General features: G+C 38.0%; 2 protein-coding genes across 2 annotated transcripts; both read left to right on the plus strand.

Moving 5' to 3' along the window:
* Window positions 1-7,184: 7,184 nt before the first annotated feature.
* LOC130076253 (uncharacterized) lies at window positions 7,185-13,139 on the plus strand. Its single transcript, XM_056241276.1, has 7 exons — window positions 7,185-7,581; window positions 8,240-8,554; window positions 9,133-9,759; window positions 10,321-11,419; window positions 11,521-11,783; window positions 11,864-12,148; window positions 13,075-13,139. The coding sequence occupies exons 1-7, from the start codon at window positions 7,185-7,187 to the stop codon at window positions 13,137-13,139; spliced, it is 3,051 nt and encodes a 1,016-aa protein (XP_056097251.1).
* Window positions 13,140-15,818: 2,679 nt separating this feature from the next.
* Window positions 15,819-18,033, plus strand: mdp1 (magnesium dependent phosphatase 1). The gene is made up of 6 exons (XM_056241254.1): window positions 15,819-15,859; window positions 16,424-16,487; window positions 16,597-16,704; window positions 16,925-17,032; window positions 17,505-17,590; window positions 17,689-18,033. The coding sequence occupies exons 1-6, from the start codon at window positions 15,826-15,828 to the stop codon at window positions 17,766-17,768; spliced, it is 480 nt and encodes a 159-aa protein (XP_056097229.1). The 5' UTR covers window positions 15,819-15,825; the 3' UTR covers window positions 17,769-18,033.
* The last annotated feature ends 499 nt before the right edge of the window (window positions 18,034-18,532 follow it).

The raw sequence follows: 18,532 nt of genomic DNA on the forward strand, positions 1-18,532 counted from the left end.
ATTTACTCGTTGGGTCCTCTAACCTGCAATATGCCCTTTAAATAATTTTGGTGATCAAAGATGAGTTTTAAGGGATAAAATTATTGACTACAGGGCTTTAGTAAATGAGTCACTGAAACATTCATACAGCTGATTTATTTGAGAATCAATTACTTCAAATGAATAAATATTTGTGTAAAAACGTTAAAAGTCTTTTTCAATGTCTGCTCATCTCTTCAAAGAGAGTCTGGCGTTCTAAAATGGTTTAACAGCTAAACAGTTTATTTAAACTTTCATTTATATTTTTGATTCACATTGTTTCATTGTTTACTGTATTATTAAAAGAGCTACAACTATGTTTAGTGCAGGTTTTGTAAATCACTGAGACAAGAATCGTGATCTCTATTGTCACAAAAATAACTGTAACAAATTGTGATTCTCAATTTATCCCGAATCATGCAGCTCTAACATTAATACAATTTATATTTTACCATAACTTGGTCTTGGACAAATTTGATGAGAAATGTTTGAGTTCAAATTAACTTTTGATTGCTGACTTATATTGGCATATCTGAGCAAAGTTTAAGAGATTTTCTGAAACTCTAGCGGACGTGTAAGAATCCTGGGATCTTTTTCTCATTGAAGATTGAACTGTAGAATTGCAGTGTTGAAGAAATCATTGCGATATTAAAAAGGTCTCATTTGTGATTACTCTTCCCTGCGGGGATTCGTTGATTATTGTTTGAATATGAATATACACGGTTAGGTAGAACAAATTCCTGCTGGGGAACCATAAAGGCTTGTGATGATGATACACTAGTCCTGTAAGTATTACAATAATCATTGTTATAGATGTCTCGTTAAGAGGAGCATTATGAATGAGATCCGCGTGTTGATTAGATTGACGCACAGCTGCGTTGTTTGAGGCTATAAAAATAAAAATGTAATTCTCAAATAAATGCCCGCTTGCCCTCAGAATCACTTTTAAAGTTTTTCTCTGCAGGAAGATTAACAGATAATGTTTTTTGTGTGCTGTTGGGGGAGTGAATTAGATTTGTACCCAAATCGGTTACATAAACCTGCGCCGTGCCGGAAAACTTTGCAATGAGTTCTTTTATATTTCCGTGTACTTTCTATACTCTACAGATTCGGATGTCTTCAAAGGGAAGCTCGCAGAGGGAAGGGCTGTTTAGTCGGCAACATCTGAACTTAAGAGCCTGTCAATCAAATCTCAGCGGGAGCAGGTGAATCCATCTGAGGAAAATGACTGTAAGAATTGGGAATTGCTGTGAAAGAGGACGTGATGTAGAAACAGTGAAATGCAGCAACACTCGGTCTGACAGATCAAATGGAGAAAGGCAGAGTGAACTTAGGAGAAATGAATGACAAAAAGAAGGAAATGAAAAGAGAGATTCACTTAGCGAAGATCCGTGAAGTGAGAATGAAGTGTACTTGCTTAAACCTGCAATTGCGCTAGAATTTCATTACGACGAGCAGCGGGTGAACTTCCTGTTCTTCAATCTCAACTCAATCTGCATCTGTTCAAGTGTCCTGAAATGAGCCGTCGGTTTTGAATGTTCAAAAGACAAAAGGAACGTTGTAATGTCCATTTTGCAGGCTGTCGTTCAAAGAAATTATATCTTAAAACAAACTTTTTTATTTTTTTTCCCCCTGAAAGTAACGAGCATTTCCACCACATCTCAAATGATGCAGTGTGATTTACAATAACATCACTGAAATGACAATTTAAACACCGTCTGGAATGAAATGGCTAGCACATTATGTATTCTAAATGTAGGCCTACACAATGAAATCATATTTTAAAACTTTTTGCATAGTAAGTTCGACAAACTTACAGCTTGAGAGCTAGGAAATTACACAATAAAAAAGCTGTGAGATTTACCTTGAAATTTCTTTGTTGTGTCATATTCCATCTCAGGCTCTTACTGACACTGTTGTCTCCTTGATAATCAAGTACCGGTACACTGAGGGGGAAAAAAGAAAAAAAAATATTAGGGGCAAGATTGTTTGTTCTAGAGTAGACTATTGGTAATGTCACCAAAACTGAAGGAATGTATTCAAACAATAAATATTGAAGTAGCTTATAATTATTGCACATTTAAACAACAATACATATATTTGTAACTATATAATTATTCATATTTGTCTGATAGAAAATAAAAATCTAAGGCAAAAAACATTAAAATATATGACATAAAATGCATTTTTTAAAAACAAAATAAAAAATAAATGAAGATAGGATAAAATGGTTCACAAGACCATTTCAATATGACCTTCGTACACCAAAAAAGTTAAAACCTGTTTTAATCATTAAAAAAATGACTCTCTTTGAATCTCACTGGTGCGTTTAAGGATGTGTGAAGCATAATGGGTATTTTTGCAGTTCAAGAAAGTTTTCTGTTGGTTGTCCAAAATACATTTTAAAATCACAACATTATCAGCAAGAATGAATGTAGCCTATTTGATCCTTACAACTGAACCTACATTATCAAGTTGGTCATTAAATTCAGTTCATCAGCCGCAGCTCTGATGACCCTCAATTACAGCCTCGTCCCTCCCTCTACACCAATCAGATGAAGGCAGTAATTATGGCCAGCAGCTGTGATGGTCTGGAGGTCAAGTATTATACCGTCATATGCGTTGCAGAACGGAGTGTTTTAGAAATGATGTTAGGATTTTAGAGGAGTTTTGGGCACTTTATAGGCTGAAGACTCAGACTAGTTAGACCAGCAAACCACCTAGGCTGGTTAAAAGTGGTCTTTTCATTGAGCTTAATGTTCATCAAAAAATGCCTGAAGAAGTTGGACCGAAGGGTATCCCTGAAGGTATCTCTTCAAAGGTGTTTCTACAAAATTCTTACCCTTAAGCTCTTACTTAATGTCAAATGGAGGTTAATTGTCATTTTTAACACACTGCAGGCCAAGGGGGGGGGGGGGTGTAATGTAGATTCAGGAAGCTGAGGAGCTGACTGGGAAGTACTACTGTAAATTACCAGCAATAAATAAGGCTTGTTTCATTATAATTTCAACTTACAATAACACGACTCTCTATGTTCAGTTAGTTTGTTTTCATGGACTTTCAAATATCCAGTGATCCATGGATATTGACATCCAGCCAGGAAACGTGTTTCCTGACATTTATGTGCCTGATTTCGACACCAGGGAAATACATAAAGCAAATCTGCCTGTGATCACTTTATATAAAAAACAATATAGGTAGGTCAAATCCGGGTGATCACTTATAGGCTATCAGTGTTATATATATATATCATCATATCGTCCAGCCCTTAAACTTGTAGCCTATAGTTTTTGTCAGTGTTTATTTAAAAAAAAAAAAAAACATCAAATTAGGCAAAATATACGATGGTAAATAGTTAAATGATGAGTTGTCGATACAATATATAACAATATACAATATACAATATGTATAGGCTATGATTTTACCCCAAAATTCAGTATATTGAGACAAAATGATAAATGCAAATCCACCTTTCGCTGCCTGGAGTCCAGTTGTTTCTGTGAATTGCAGCGGTCCATTTGCGTCTCTTTTCTGTAGCTTTCAGAAGTCTGTAGAAATATTATACCTCAGATTTCTTGTCAAATATGTTTATACAGTCAATCTCAAAGCTCTTTCCTGTTTTAAATGTTTTGTGTGTTTTTTGCTGCATTCACGCTGAAAACCAATGCTGCCGCTCAGCCTTTTTGCCACTCAGTGTGTGTAAACGCAGTCACTCCGGCCGACGGTGACGTCACTCGCATACCCTCTGTTAATTTCAGGGAAACACACGGCTAAAATAGTTCCAGGCAGGTCTTGACCGCATTACAGTTTCATATTACTCTGCTCCGCGTCATAGCTGCATCACAACCTCGGTTGTGCATTATTTTTTCTAATAATTCAACGGCCCGTCGTCAATTATTCCTTACTTATTCACTATATGCTTTATGTAAAACATCCGCGTTTCACATCATTATTGGGTGCTTTAATAATAGAATTGTGTTTATGTGACATCATTGTGTGATTATGTAAATGGTGAATTGTTTTTTTTAAACGGTTCATTGAAGCGAACTGTCCGAAAGAACAAGTTCGTGGAAAAGAATCGAACTTTCCATTACTAACAGCAAGTTGTTCAACCTCCTGCTTATATCAAATGTATTCTTACATTTACTTTATAATGCTCAGTCTTAACCTAAAAGTCGTACAGAATTATACTAAATGACCTTTTGCTTGATAAAAACGAATAGACTATCAATCAGACGACAGAAGGCATGTTATTGTGTGCAACAGGTTTTTCAGCCGTTTTGATTATTTAGAGGTCTTAAAAATTTGAGTATCAAATATGACACAGAACTTTATAGGGTTAATCAAGAGTCTTAAAGCCTTGAGTAATGAGTGACTATAATCATCAACTTTCACAAATCTGACAGCTTAACATATTTTCACCAGTGACATTATCTATGAATGATTGGTTGAGAATGAGTGAATAATTACTCACAACACATCAGGGTGGTTGTAAATCATTAGTGCTTCACTTTCATGTCTGTTTACTTCAGTTATCCCAGGAATGCATCAATAGCAGCTTCTTCAAAGATGAGTGTGGAATTTGAATGTCTCCTAGCAACCCAGTTCCTCTCAGCCTCCTGTGGCGGACGCTTCTGATGGGCATTGTCCTCTCACACCACAGCCTTCAGGCTCAGAAGAGAGTTTAATCAAACACGCCTGAAGAGAGGGAAAGAGTAAGAGAGGGATACCATCTGTAACATCCATGATATTTCATGTCATTTCATTCGAGCAGGAAATGAAAGATGGCAGAGACATACTGTAGTGCGAATTCAGGCATCGATTGCGTCGCTTTTAAGTAGTCTGTGCTTGCTTTTTAATATTAAAACAGGAAAGTGTGGTTGTGATAACTTTGTCACGCACAGTGATATACCAGCTCGAGTGTTTGTATACACATTTTGATGGAAGTACTGAAAAATAATGGTCCTTCCTTGAGATTATTTCCAAAGTAACACTGCAATGAAATGGCTTAATAAATAAATACTGTTTTATCTATTTCTAACACAAAAAAATATGTCTTATTTATAATGTCACATTTCCCATTTAAACAGGGAAGTTTAACCATCCTAGTTTAGCATTGAGCATTTTCATGTTTTGTTTCATTCTTTTTCAAAAGAATCAGCAATTCTGAAGTTTTTCAGCAATTCTGAAGTTTGCCAACCATATTTTGTTTATTTTGATAAATAATGTATTTTTATTCAGCAAATAAACTAAATTATGACATTAAAATATGTTCCTTTAAAAATACCCCGTTATAAAGCCCCATTGTAACTTACCCGAAAAACTTTCAGCAACTACTCGACGCAAATGCATGCTTTATCCAAATATGAATCTATATTTCATGAGGTAACAGTTGATTCACTCACATCACTCGTCGGTTCAGAGTTTGACAGCAGGTAAGTTAGGCAACATGTAACGTTAACGTTAGGCCTAAACTTGACAGCGGGACTTAGCGGTGGGCTGTGTGGGTTCACTTCACTTCCACATAACCAGTCAGAAATTACGAATTACGTTGCACGAGTCTTCGGTAACTTACACTCGTCTTGAAACGAGCATCGTTGAAAGAACGATAACTTGCGTTAATGTTGGTTCAGTAACGTTACTAACCGCTCTGGCGAATTCCTGAGGTTCATTCTGTGAATGAGTAGACTGGTTCAAACCACCAGTAACTTAAGTGGGGGAAAATAAAATGAATCATGAAAAGAAGCTGCTCAGTCATTTGTTCGTGAATCGAACAAACGTTACACTAAAGTTAACATTGTTTGTTTTTGGCATTCAGCTCGCGAGGATAGGACAAATTGTGTTTTTATTACCACATTCAATACAGCCTTCAAAACTGATTTATATATATATATATATATATATATATATATATATATATATATATATATATATTGTGACGCTGGAGAATTCGCATCGCACACACTGAAAGAATAACGTTACGCGAAAACCAGTAAATCACCGATATATTGCCCACTTCTGAGGTGATTGAAATCGATTTAGTAAAGGTATTCTGAGTACATAAATTTGTGTTAAATTGTTTAATTTATATTATTATTAATAATAATAATAATATAATTATATATATATAATTCGAGAATAGCTTGTTTTCATATGACGTCACGCCACTGCGTTGCCATGGCGCGAAATGCAAATGGAGGGCAGGAAGTGATTTGCTGTATTTAGAAAGCACTATAACAAACTCAAAATGCCTATGTTTTGCGTCGTTTATGGTTTCTTAAATCGATCAAACCACGATGAGTTTTTATCGTGTACCAAAAGTTGTTGTTCATAAGGGGGGAAAATGCAAGAAATTGACCGAAAAACTCCGGAAAAACGGCTTGCAAACCTACGTCTGCGGTCGGGAGGAGCCGAATGGGAAAATACCCGTGTGTGCAGTGATCACTTCGTCAAAGGTGAGTTAATGCAACTTAAGTGGCTATGTTTGTGTAACGTTTCCGAACTTTGTAAAGTCAAAGTATGTCTGTAAGACGAGGTAGTTGCTGATATCTACCGCCTCGATAGCAGGAAAATCTTTAAATTCAGTTGAAAAATCGCTCCTCTTCATAACGTAAGGATCACGTCCAACATATGTTTGATTTTTTGTTTATTTCTTTCTCTTGTAATAGCGTGTAAAGTAGTACAGTACGGACTTTCCTCCATCTCGTCCATTGCGCTCTTCACTCCCTGCCCTCCATCTGAATTTCGCGCGTCATCATAATCACGTGACTGAAACCCAGCTATAAGCAAAAACAAACCGTTGAGCCCACTGCGATTGCCAAACAATCTGTTTCTATGGCAACCATGGCTGCGCGTCATCGAGTTCGATTACGTCACAGACAGCAGACTATAAAGACTCGCTTGCAGTCACTGCAGTTGAGCGATATTCCGGTCAGAAGCAAGTTATATACCTATACATAACAGCAGAAACCTACCGATACAAACTTTAGAAACACTGCAATAAGACGTCATTCTTTACAAACAGAGTCTATTCTCAGCGTGTAGCCTACATACTCGGTTGATAGACTCAAACTGTACAGAGTCACGCACAGTGTGTAACTGTCGCATACAGTTTGACAACTGTAAGTTACGTCTTTGATTTGTCGGCATTATATACCAAAATCGCAATGTCTACAAGCTTCAGAGATGTGAGTCTGGAGATTTACGTCAACGGCGTGTTCCATAGCAGTAAGAGTTTCCAGATATCAGCAGAGGAAGATGCGGAGGTGGAGTTTAGGGTCACCGATGCCATCTACGACATTTTCGGTAGCTCGGCAGTGATCAATTCCCAGGTGGAGGTTGATACACCTGAGGACATGCCAGTCAGTTCCAGTGTTTTAGAGGGGGGCGCTGTGCAGGATGGCTTTGATGTGAAGGACTCAACCTCAGCTAGTGTTGAGAGAGATGGGCAGCTGGAGAATGACGCCAAAAATGTCTTCTCAGTGTTGGTGTCACCAACAGAAGTGGCAGGGAGCAGCAGCGGGATCGACGCTTCTCCTGAAACCCCTGAGAACAGCCCAACAGGTTAACATGACCACTGATAAATTTTCTATATATTCAGGGCAGGGGCACGGGGAGTGGGGAACTTTTCATAGGATTGTAAACGCAACGAAAACCGATTTAATTTATATTTATTACATACATTTTTAGCATTAGTAATTTATTTGTAATAAACACTTTAAGTGGGCTATCAAAAAGTGTCATCGAAATGTTGAATTATGTTTTTTAAAAAGTGCGCGCAGTGTGTGACGTCATATGTGTGACCCTTGCAGACGTCTGCCTTTTGAGAATTGTAAGGTGTTAATATTGTTTAACATTAATATAGTTTGTTCGATGCTTATTTTGTATGTAAATTTGTTTATTTTTCAATTAAAATAAAACAAACTCCTGAGCGCTTCAAAAATGACGTCATCGCGGTGTGCGGGTTGAGTGCGCGTGCACGCCATTTTTTGTAACTTATCGCGCGGCTCCGCTTCCGAAGATGCACGACTTCGAGGCAAATCTGGCCGAGCATGTCTCATCACACCAGCACCCAGTTTGCGAATGTCTAAATTAGTTGATCACATTTACAAAATGAGCCTAAAATAGAATAAGCCTTTTTAATGAAAGGTCCAAGTTCATTCAATTTAGTTGTATGCATACGTTCTCATATCCATTTATCCATTATTTATCGACTCCGCAGGGCCTTCTAATTTGGATCTGGCTGATTCAGATGAATCGTGTGTCCCAGGTCCAAGAGTTTCTGAGCAGGAAACTCAAGTGGATCTGGTTGATCTAGAGGAGTCCAGTGTCTCAGGTCTAAACCGTTCTGAGCCAGAACCAGTGTCCTCTGAAGGTCAGGAAGTTGAAGTCAGGGATGCCATCTCAGATCTGAAGAGCCCTACTCTGGTGTGTGACGATCTGAGCGACTCCGCAGGGCCTTCAGGGAGAACCAGCGGGATCGATCAGGGTGGCATGGATGCTTCTCCTGAAACCCCTGTAAAGATCAGCCCAAAAGGTGAATGTCAACAGAGCATTTGAGATGCAACATTACAATGGCTATGTACACTCTGTAAAGTTTTAGTGGTGACTGACAACCACATTTAAATGCAGGAGCGAGTCCACTAAATTATCACGACTCCTGCAGTGTTGCCATATGCTTTTATTATAAGCGTTTTTGTTTAAGCTTGGCTCACACAGCGATCGAATATGGCGTTATTAAAGTGAGCAGGTGCGGGTCACAGTATTTAATTTATTTCGCTTTTGTATGGGCTTGTTCACCGATTTGCTTGCAATGTCTAACAACAACAAAAATGAGTCAAGGCTCATACCACTGTCTTGCACCGCACATAAAGACGAGATACACATCTGTCATCTCTCATATCTCTCGTCGTACATCATTGACAACTAGTTGTCCAGTTCGGTTCCGTACACACTGTAGAATTTTTGTAAATGCAGTTGTCACACACTGAACTGTGTGTGTACAGAACAAATGAGATGCAAACAGAAATGTCTTTCAAGTTGGACTAATTATTCATTTTTAATCTGTGGTTAGTGATGTTTCTAATAACATATTTGTTTTCTTCTTATTTTTAGAAAGTACTAAAGTGAGGAAGAAGGGAAAAATTGGGGTATTCTTCCAAAAGCTTTTTAGGATTGATCCGGCTGTTCCAGAGACCTTGTGTCTCCCAGATGCAAGCGTTCCTGAGCCGGAACCTGAATTAGATTTGGTCGATCCCAAGGAATCGTGTGTCCCGTTTCCAAGCAATCCTGAGCCAGAACCTGAATTGGATCTGGTCGATCCCAAGGAATCGTGTGTCCCGTTTCCAAGCAATCCTGAGCCAGAACCTGAATTGGATCTGGTCGATCCCAAGGAATCGTGTGTCCCGTTTCCAAGCAATCCTGAGTCGAAATCTAATTTGGATCTGGCTGATTCAGATGAATCGTGTGTCCCAGGTCCAAGAGTTTCTGAGCAGGAAACTCAAGTGGATCTGGTTGATCTAGAGGAGTCCAGTGTCTCAGGTCTAAACCGTTCTGAGCCAGAACCAGTGTCCTCTGAAGGTCAGGAAGTTGAAGTCAGGGATGCCATCTCAGATCTGAAGAGCCCTACTCTGGTGTGTGACGATCTGAGCGACTCCGCAGGGCCTTCAGGGAGAACCAGCGGGATCGATCAGGGTGGCATGGATGCTTCTCCTGAAACCCCTGTAAAGATCAGCCCAAAAGGTGAATGTCAACAGAGCATTTGAGATGCAACATTACAATGGCTATGTACACTCTGTAAAGTTTTAGGGGTGACAACCACATTTAAATGCAGGAGCGAGTCCACTAAATTATCACGACTCCTGCAGTGTTGCTATATGCTTTTATTATAAGCGTTTTTGTTTAAGCTTGGCTCACACAGCGATCGAATATGGCGTTATTAAAGTGAGCAGGTGCGGGTCACAGTATTTAATTTATTTCGCTTTTGTATGGGCTTGTTCACCGATTTGCTTGCAATGTCTAACAACAAGAATGAGTCAAGGCTCATACCACTGTCTTGCACCGCACATAAAGACGAGATACACATCTGTCATATCTCTAGTCGTACATCATTAACAACTAGTTGTCCAGTTCGGTTCCGTACACACTGTGTAGAATTTTTGTAATTGCAGTTGTCACACACTGAACTGTGTGTGGAACAAATGAGATGCAAACAGAAATGTCTTTCAAGTTGGACTAATTATTCATTTTTAATCTGTGGTTAGTGATGTTTCTAATAACATATTTGTTTTCTTCTTTTTTTAGAAAGTACTAAAGTGAGGAAGAAGGGAAAAATTGGGGCATTCTTCCAAAAGCTTTTTAGGATTGATCCGGCTGTTCCAGAGACCTTGTGTCTCCCAGATGCAAGCGTTCCTGAGCCGGAACCTGAATTAGATTTGGTCGATCCCAAGGAATCGTGTGTCCCGTTTCCAAGCAATCCTGAGCCGGAACCTGAATTGGATCTGGTCGATCCCAAGGAATCGTGTGTCCCGTTTCCAAGCAATCCTGAGCCGGAACCTGAATTGGATCTGGTCGATCCCAAGGAATCGTGTGTCCCGTTTCCAAGCAATCCTGAGCCGGAACCTGAATTGGATCTGGTCGATCCCAAGGAATCGTGTGTCCTGGTTCCAAGCAATCCTGAGCCAGAACCTGAATTGGATCTGGTCGATCCCAAGGAATCGTGTGTCCCGTTTCCAAGCAATCCTGAGCCGGAACCTGAATTCGATCTGGTCGATCCCAAGGAATCGTGTGTCCCGTTACCAAGCAATCCTGAGCCGGAACCTGAATTGGATCTGTTCGATCCCAAGGAATCGTGTGTCCCGGTTCCAAGCGTTCCTGAGTCGAAATCTAATTTGGATCTGGCTGATTCAGATGAATCGTGTGTCCCAGGTCCAAGCGTTCCTGAGATGGATTCTGAATCGGATCTGTCCGATTCATATGAATCGTGTGTTGCAGGTCCAAGCTTTCTTGAGATGGATTCTGAATCGGATCTGTCCGATTCATATGAATCGTGTGTTTCAGGTCCAAGCTTTCCTGAGATGGATTCTGAATCGGATCTGTCCGATTCATATGAATCGTGTGTTTCAGGTCCAAGCTTTCCTGAGATGGATTCTGAATCGGATCTGTCCGATTCAGATGAATCGTGTGTTGCAGGTCCAAGCTTTCCTGAGATGGATTTCGAATGGGATCTGTCCGATTCAGATGAATCGTGTGTTGCAGGTCCAAGCGTTCCTTATGCATGCACTTCCGAGCAGGAACTAGTTCAAGAAGAAACTGGTTTCCGATTGGAGGAGCGTGTGAAGGGCTGTACAAAGCATCTGAAATCTGTCACAGAGGTCTGGAACAACATCTTCATTGGAAATCAGTAAGTCTACAACACATTTAGACTAATATAAACCATGTGATTAATAATGTAATGCAGGATTACATGCATTTCTACATTGTAATTGTTGTGTTGTTGTGCAGAGAGATAGCAGAGGACCGAATGATACTGAAGGAGCTGGGTATTACTCACATCCTCAATGCTGCTGCTGTGAAGAAGAAGCTGAGGGTCATGTTGGGAGTCCCATGGGAGCAAGACCTGAGAGAAGCAGTTAATACAGGGGCGAAATACTACAGAGGCATGAACATCACTTATTGTGGCTTGCCTACAACGCACAGTTCCAACATCAGCAAGTACTTCTTGCCAGCTGCCAAATTCATCCACAAGGCCAGGAAAAACCCAGAAAGTAAGATCTTTTATCAAGTGTTCTGGAGTGTCAAACTGTTTGGGACTTTTCTGACTGTCTTTCTGATTTTATTTCAACAGATAAGGTGTTCATTCACTGCACTGAGGGTGTCAGCTACGCCCCTACTCTTTTTCTGGCATACCTCATGATCCACCATTACATGACAGCGGAGGAAGCCATTGATTATCTCATACAGGTAAGATACATCAAGCCTGACGTAGACTTCCTGAAGCAGCTGGAAATCCTCAATGAGGAACTTAAGCACAATACAGCTACAACATATAGAAGGGAAAACAACATCTGGATAAAGAAGCTGGCAGCCAAAATACTGCAAAAAAAGTGCTGCAGGACACAGATTAAGAAGTGTGGACGGATTAAGAGAAAATGCGCACTTTTTAGATCTTTTTATCGCACATATTAAAAAAGTGCAACCTTAAACCTTTTCAATAAAAATATTACAATTTGAGATGCAGTGTTGTCAGTGTTCACATCACTTCTTAATCTGCTTGTGGTGTGCGTTTGATATGACACTCGTCTTCACATTAATGTCTTTTTCTAAAAACAAATACCAAACTTTTTAGAAACCAGTTTTCCGAAGAGGAAAAGTGAGAGAATTGTACAGAAGCGTATTGCATTCACTTGAGGAAAAAAAAAATCTACTCTGTTTTTCTGAATTAACGAGTTAATTATCTCAGAATTACGAGAGAATTTTTCATGGAAAAAAGTTTTTGCTCTGTTTTTCTGAATTAATGACTTAATTATCTCAAAATTATGAGTAATTCAGAAAAACAGAGTTGATTTTTTTTTTCTGCAATACGCTTCCGTACAATTGGTTGGTTGGTGACATCTGGTTTTAATGGCAGCAGTTTCCTGGGGGTATTCCAGAAAGCAAGGTTAACTTACCATAACATAATACCCTGAACTATAAGTTGATAAGGAGGGTCACTGGATTATGGTGGATCAAATTAATGTAATTACATCTTGATTAATGTTTATGGTTACACTAACAAGTTATGTTATTAAGTTGACTGGAAGAACACATATTTTACAGACAAAATTATTATGATTTTAACTCTGTTCCAGATGAATGGCAGGATAGATACCCCATTCCTTTCAACACTTTTTCCTTTAACCCCCTGATTAATAATATATCCCAGTTTCTTGGCGTGTAAAGAACCCACATTAAAAAAATAATCATTTTCAGGGCGCATTCAACATTCTACATTGGATTTTTGGTTGATAACTAGTACTCTTCTTTCTTCCCCATTTGACTGTAATATTTCTCCTTCAGTTTCACCTGATCACAGTGCCATATCACTCTCTCAATGGCAGCTCACCGCCTACCAGAACTCATGAGAAGTTTAACAATAATACGTTCAAATGTGAATCCTTTTGTAATTCTGTTCTGTTGATGATTAACAATGTTAAAACTATGTCTGAATTAAACTTCAATTGGCAAATGGGATTGGGTTAAATTTAGCATTAAAATATTGGCAATTAAAGAAAAACGAATTGTAATTGTTAGAAAATTAAGGCAGATAACAATTATAATTATTTAGGCAATAAAGACATCCTTTGTGTGTGTGAGAGAGAACTTCACTTTCTTCAATCAGAGCTGGATGATTTTTATACAGAAAAGACTAAAGGAGCGTTTATACGATCTAGAGCCAGGTGGATTGAGGAGGGGGAAAACAATTCTTTATATTTCTTTGTATATTTCTTTAACTTAGAAAAAAGACAAACAAGCCTTAGGCTACCTATTAATACACTTAGCATCAATAACTATATAGGTGAAGAGAAAACACTGATTAACTGGTATGGTATGGTAATTTATTTATATAGCACGATTAAATACAATTTACATTGTCCAATGTGCTTTGCAATATTCATAAAAACAAACAACAATACAACAACAGTACAGGTATATGATGATTAGATTCATTCCTTCTATAATGATTTTTATAAATCAAAATATACAGAGAGAGACGTGATCTTTACTTTTCCTTCTTAAAAGATAAAGTTCATATTATAGACTTATATAAATATGATGGAAGCTGACATTGAGATTTCAGAATTAGACATTGCTATTAAACAAATGTCCAATGGAAAGTCTCCAGGTACTGATGACATCACAGTAGAACTATATAAAAAAGAAATTGGCCTGAAATTAGAATCTTGAAGCACTAAAAGAGCGTATAGATAAAGCTGAATTATGGCCATCAATGAAGCATGGTTTAATTATTCTAGTTCCAAAGTCGAACAAGGATAAATTATATTTAGACAACAACTCTTTTACGTAACGATTTCAAATCGCTTTCTCGTGTTTTTGCAAATCGACTTTAAAAAGGCATTTGTGAAATTATCAGTGAAACACAATCAGCTTTTATCAAAGGGAGACGTATTGTAATTATTTAATTATAAAATAAAAGCTTATACTTTTATTTCAGACTTCTTTGAGGCGTTTGATACCCTCGAACACCCTTTTCTGTTTAAGTCTTTAGTATTTTTGTTTGGCTTTGGTCCAATACTTTGTAGAGTAATTTCCATGTTCTATAGTGAGATTTTTAGAAGTGTTTCCCGTTCTTCACCCAGAATTCAAATTAAACGAGGAAACCGACAGGGATGCCTTATTTCACCATTACTTTTTAATCTTGCAGTCGAATTAATGTCTCTATTCATAACAAATGAACAAAAAAATCCCCTCACAACTCCACTCTTTGGAATAATAGGCCTGTAGTTATTAATAGGAAATCTCTGTTTAAAATCTGTTTGTATTTTATTCATGATCTATTAGATGATAATGGGTGTTTCTTATCTCATAATGATTTTAATAATACATATAGAGTTAGAATTACAATAAATAATATTATAAGGTACGAAGAACTTAAACGTATCACTGGTGATTATCAGTGTTATTTTCTTTTACATATGATGGCATGGCATGGTTTCTCCAAAGGTCAAGGAGACTCATTAAAATATTATGTTTAAGATTTACCCAGTTAGTGATTTTATACAGAAACTATTTCATTTCGAGGTGGATCCTTGTGGCTTTTGTTCTTCTCTTCCTGAAACACTGTCACCTATTCTTTTACTGGGAGGTTACTTCTCATTTTTGGGCTGATATGCATAGCTGGTTCTCAGTAAAAATTCCTCCTATAATTTTTGTTTAAGTGTGATTTTAATTCACCCTTCTCTGATGTAGTAGATTTTGTTTATTGATGGGTAAATACCAAATCCATCCTTGTAAATGGGGAAAAAAATGAGTTTGTCAAAATGTTTCAGAGCTTCTAAAAAAGCTATGTGTTTCTCTTTGTCTGTATTTTTTTTTTATTATGCTTGCAAACAATACAAAGATGACAATCATGGTATACAATTTTGTAACAAAATTGCAAACATGTCTGTACAAATATAACAATAAAATGTACAATGTCATCTGAACATACAGAATAAAGGAAGTTAGCAATGTATAACTGACTAAAGAAAAAGGAAAAAAAGAGCAATAGATGATAGAAAAAAACAATAAATAAAGTAAATAATAAAAAAAAGGAGATGAGGGTAAGATATTATTTTATACATCATTAGTGTACACAAATTAAATTACAATTTAAAATTGTTTTAATTGCTTTCTTGTTTACTGAGGATGAAATAGTGTTAAGGTACATTTTAAATTCTTTAAAAAAAAAAAAAAGTGGTTTGTTGTTGGTTAATTTACATGTATGGATATAAAATTTGCCAATAAAATTTAGCAACAAAGCAGGCTTTAGTGGGGTCAGAATCAAAGTATCAACAAATAATGTCTTTAAAGGTTACTGATATATCTTGCTGGATATTATCTTTAATATATATGTCAATATTTGTCCATAGTAGTTTGGTATAGAAACCATAGAAACACGACCAGTCTTTATTGTTGTTTTGTCTTCACCTCCTACGCGTCGATGACGTCACGACGCCACTTCCGCAATACCGGTAAACGAAAGTGTTCAGTCTGTTCATGTGGTTCGAGTTCGGTTAAGTTTTTCTGCCTGTCAGTCGCGAATCAAAGATGTCTAAACCGAAATTAATAGTGTTCGACCTCGGTAAGTTTTCACAGTTAATTTTTAGCGTTTTACTTCAGAATAACTGTATGGTTTTATAAGCCTCAGTAAATGAGAGGATAAATACACTTGACTTCCTTATTTGATCTTTCATATTGTAAACACCACAGAATATTTTTGAGGACACCCGTGGCTGATACCAAATAAGTTTTACTGTAACAATAGCTGTACTATGTTTTTTTTTTTTTGTATCTATGTGTAGAGAGAGAGAGAGAGAGAGAAATATTATTAGAAATAAAATACTTTTATAGTGTACAATGCCGTTCAAAATTTTGGGAGGGGTAAGTTTTTTTAATGTTGTTAAAAGCCAAAGTCTCTTATGCTTACCAAGGCTGCATTTATTTTATTCTTTTAAATTATAATAATATTTTACAATATTACTGTTTTTACTGTATTTTTAATTAAATAAATGTAGCGTTGGTGATCAGAAGAGACTTCTTTTAAAAACATAAAAAATCTTACCGATCCCAAACTTTTGAACGGCATTGTGTGTGTGTGTGTGTGTGTGTGTGTGTATATATACATTTTATTTATTTTATTTTTCAGATTTCACCCTCTGGCCATTATATTCTGATGCTCATGTTGATCCACCTTTCCACATCGATGACAGGTTTGTGTTCAGCTATAGTGTTCATTCATTGTTTGTTGTTTTGATGTAAAGATGTTTACCCAGTTGTTTTTGCTGTTGTTTCTTTGCTGACACTCTGACTCGTTTCCAGCGGAGTGGTGCGAGATTCAAGATTTGCCTTTGTTCCCGTTTATCAAGATACTGAAAAGATCCTGAGCTCACTCCATAGTCAGGGATTCAAGATCGCCATTGCATCACGGTAAGATTTGAAATCAGAAAATATCATCTGATCTATATATATATATACTGTATATACAGTAGTCAACATTTGAAGTGGATCAAAACCTTTCATCAAAGTTATACATGAATTTTGAGAATACCCGTTCATGTCTTAGGACAACTTTGATGAACTTTTTTGATCCACTTCAAACGTTGACTATATATATATCAAAGCTGTGGTCTTTCTCTGTTTCTCAAAGATCCACTGATCCAGAAGGAGCCAATCAGCTGCTGTCACTCTATAATTTCAACCAATACATCTCCTTCAAAGAGATCTACCCTGGGTCAAAGGTCACTCACTTTAAGAGGTATAGGATGAGCTCGGGATCTTCGGACGACTGAGGAGATTGTAGCTTTGAATTTAATATCTAAATTTCTATAATTCATTTTTAAAAAAAGTGCTGGAGCGTGTTCTTGCGATTGATTCTGCGAGAGTGAGGGCGGGGCCTTGATTTCGCAGCTTTACTTCCGGCTCACGACTGCGCATGTCTGGTCCCGAGATCGCTTCTGTGCAGACTCAAGTCCCAAGATGTCAGCGCCATATCGGGACACTGGCGGCTTCACTTCTGACCAATGGAAGAGAGCGAAGGGGCGTCGTCCATCTTTTTTTACAGTCTATGGGTGGATAGGATGAGCTCTTTTTCCCCCTAGCAACCACATAGCAACGCTGGAAAACAATCAGAACACGAGTAAACCCATAGCAATGCCATCAATCATTGTGTGTGTGTGTGTGAGAGCGTGCTACCTTAGACCGTCTGACGACTGTTGTTCTGTCTCCAGGCTGAAAGCTGACAGCGGCGTCCAGTTTTCTGACATGATGTTCTTTGATGATGAGAGTAGGAACATCATGGAGGTGGGCAGGCTGGGTAGGTCTCGCTCTCGGCTCATTCTCCGACTCAAACCTTTATAGAGAGATGGAGACTGTTGGTTGGGTTGAATCACCAGCTGTTTCCCGCTCTTTCAGGGGTTCACTGCGTGTTGGTTCGTGATGAGATGACCTCTGATCTAGTCCATAAAGCACTGGAGCAGTTCAGCAAGAAGTAGTGACGGCGTCTGGTCCCGCAGAGAAGCAGCGGCTGCCAATCAAGAACAATCCCAAAAACTGACTGGTAGAGAGAACTAGGACTGTCGTGTTCAGTGGTTCTGTCTGTGTAATCAACTGTTCAATGTTTTTAAATTATTTGTATAGGTGTAACTTGCAAAGTAGGACGGGTGGGACATGTCCCCACCACTTTTTAAAACATCTCGCGGGACGGGTGTATCTAACACAAATAGATAAAACATCTCCGGTTAACCAGCAGCAGAGCATTCATTTAGTTCGTTTGTTAAAGTTATACCACAAGACTACTGAAGTACATACACAAATTTTGCAGATCTAGAAATTCATTCACGTGACAATATATTAGTACTAACAATATATTAGTAGATCTCATTAAACGACCAATTTAACCCAATGCAATGTACTATTGAAGTTTATTTCTGGACATTGTAATGTTATTTTTTTGTAAATATATCTGATTTAGCAACCCACACACACATCTGTCCCACCCACTTTTTTAAACAAAGTTAAGCCACTGGAATTACATACAGCAGATAATACTGTCTGGAAGGTATAGCCGCTTTAAACTTTAATAACATTTTATCGCTCTGTGGCGGTTTGTGTGTTTTGCTGAATAATTTAGCGTCAGGAGCAACAGCGGGCCACATCGCTAAAGGTCTAAAAGCCCGCTGGCCTCCTTTTCCTCTAATTTAACGCTATTCCGGCTCCGGGTATATTAATGGCGGTGTGCCTTTGCCTCTCTTCTGAA

This window comes from Rhinichthys klamathensis, unplaced genomic scaffold (assembly GCF_029890125.1).
Source record: "Rhinichthys klamathensis goyatoka isolate OS25496 unplaced genomic scaffold, OSU_Roscu_1.1 h1tg000635l_1, whole genome shotgun sequence".
NCBI classification, from domain to species: Eukaryota; Metazoa; Chordata; class Actinopteri; order Cypriniformes; family Leuciscidae; genus Rhinichthys; species Rhinichthys klamathensis.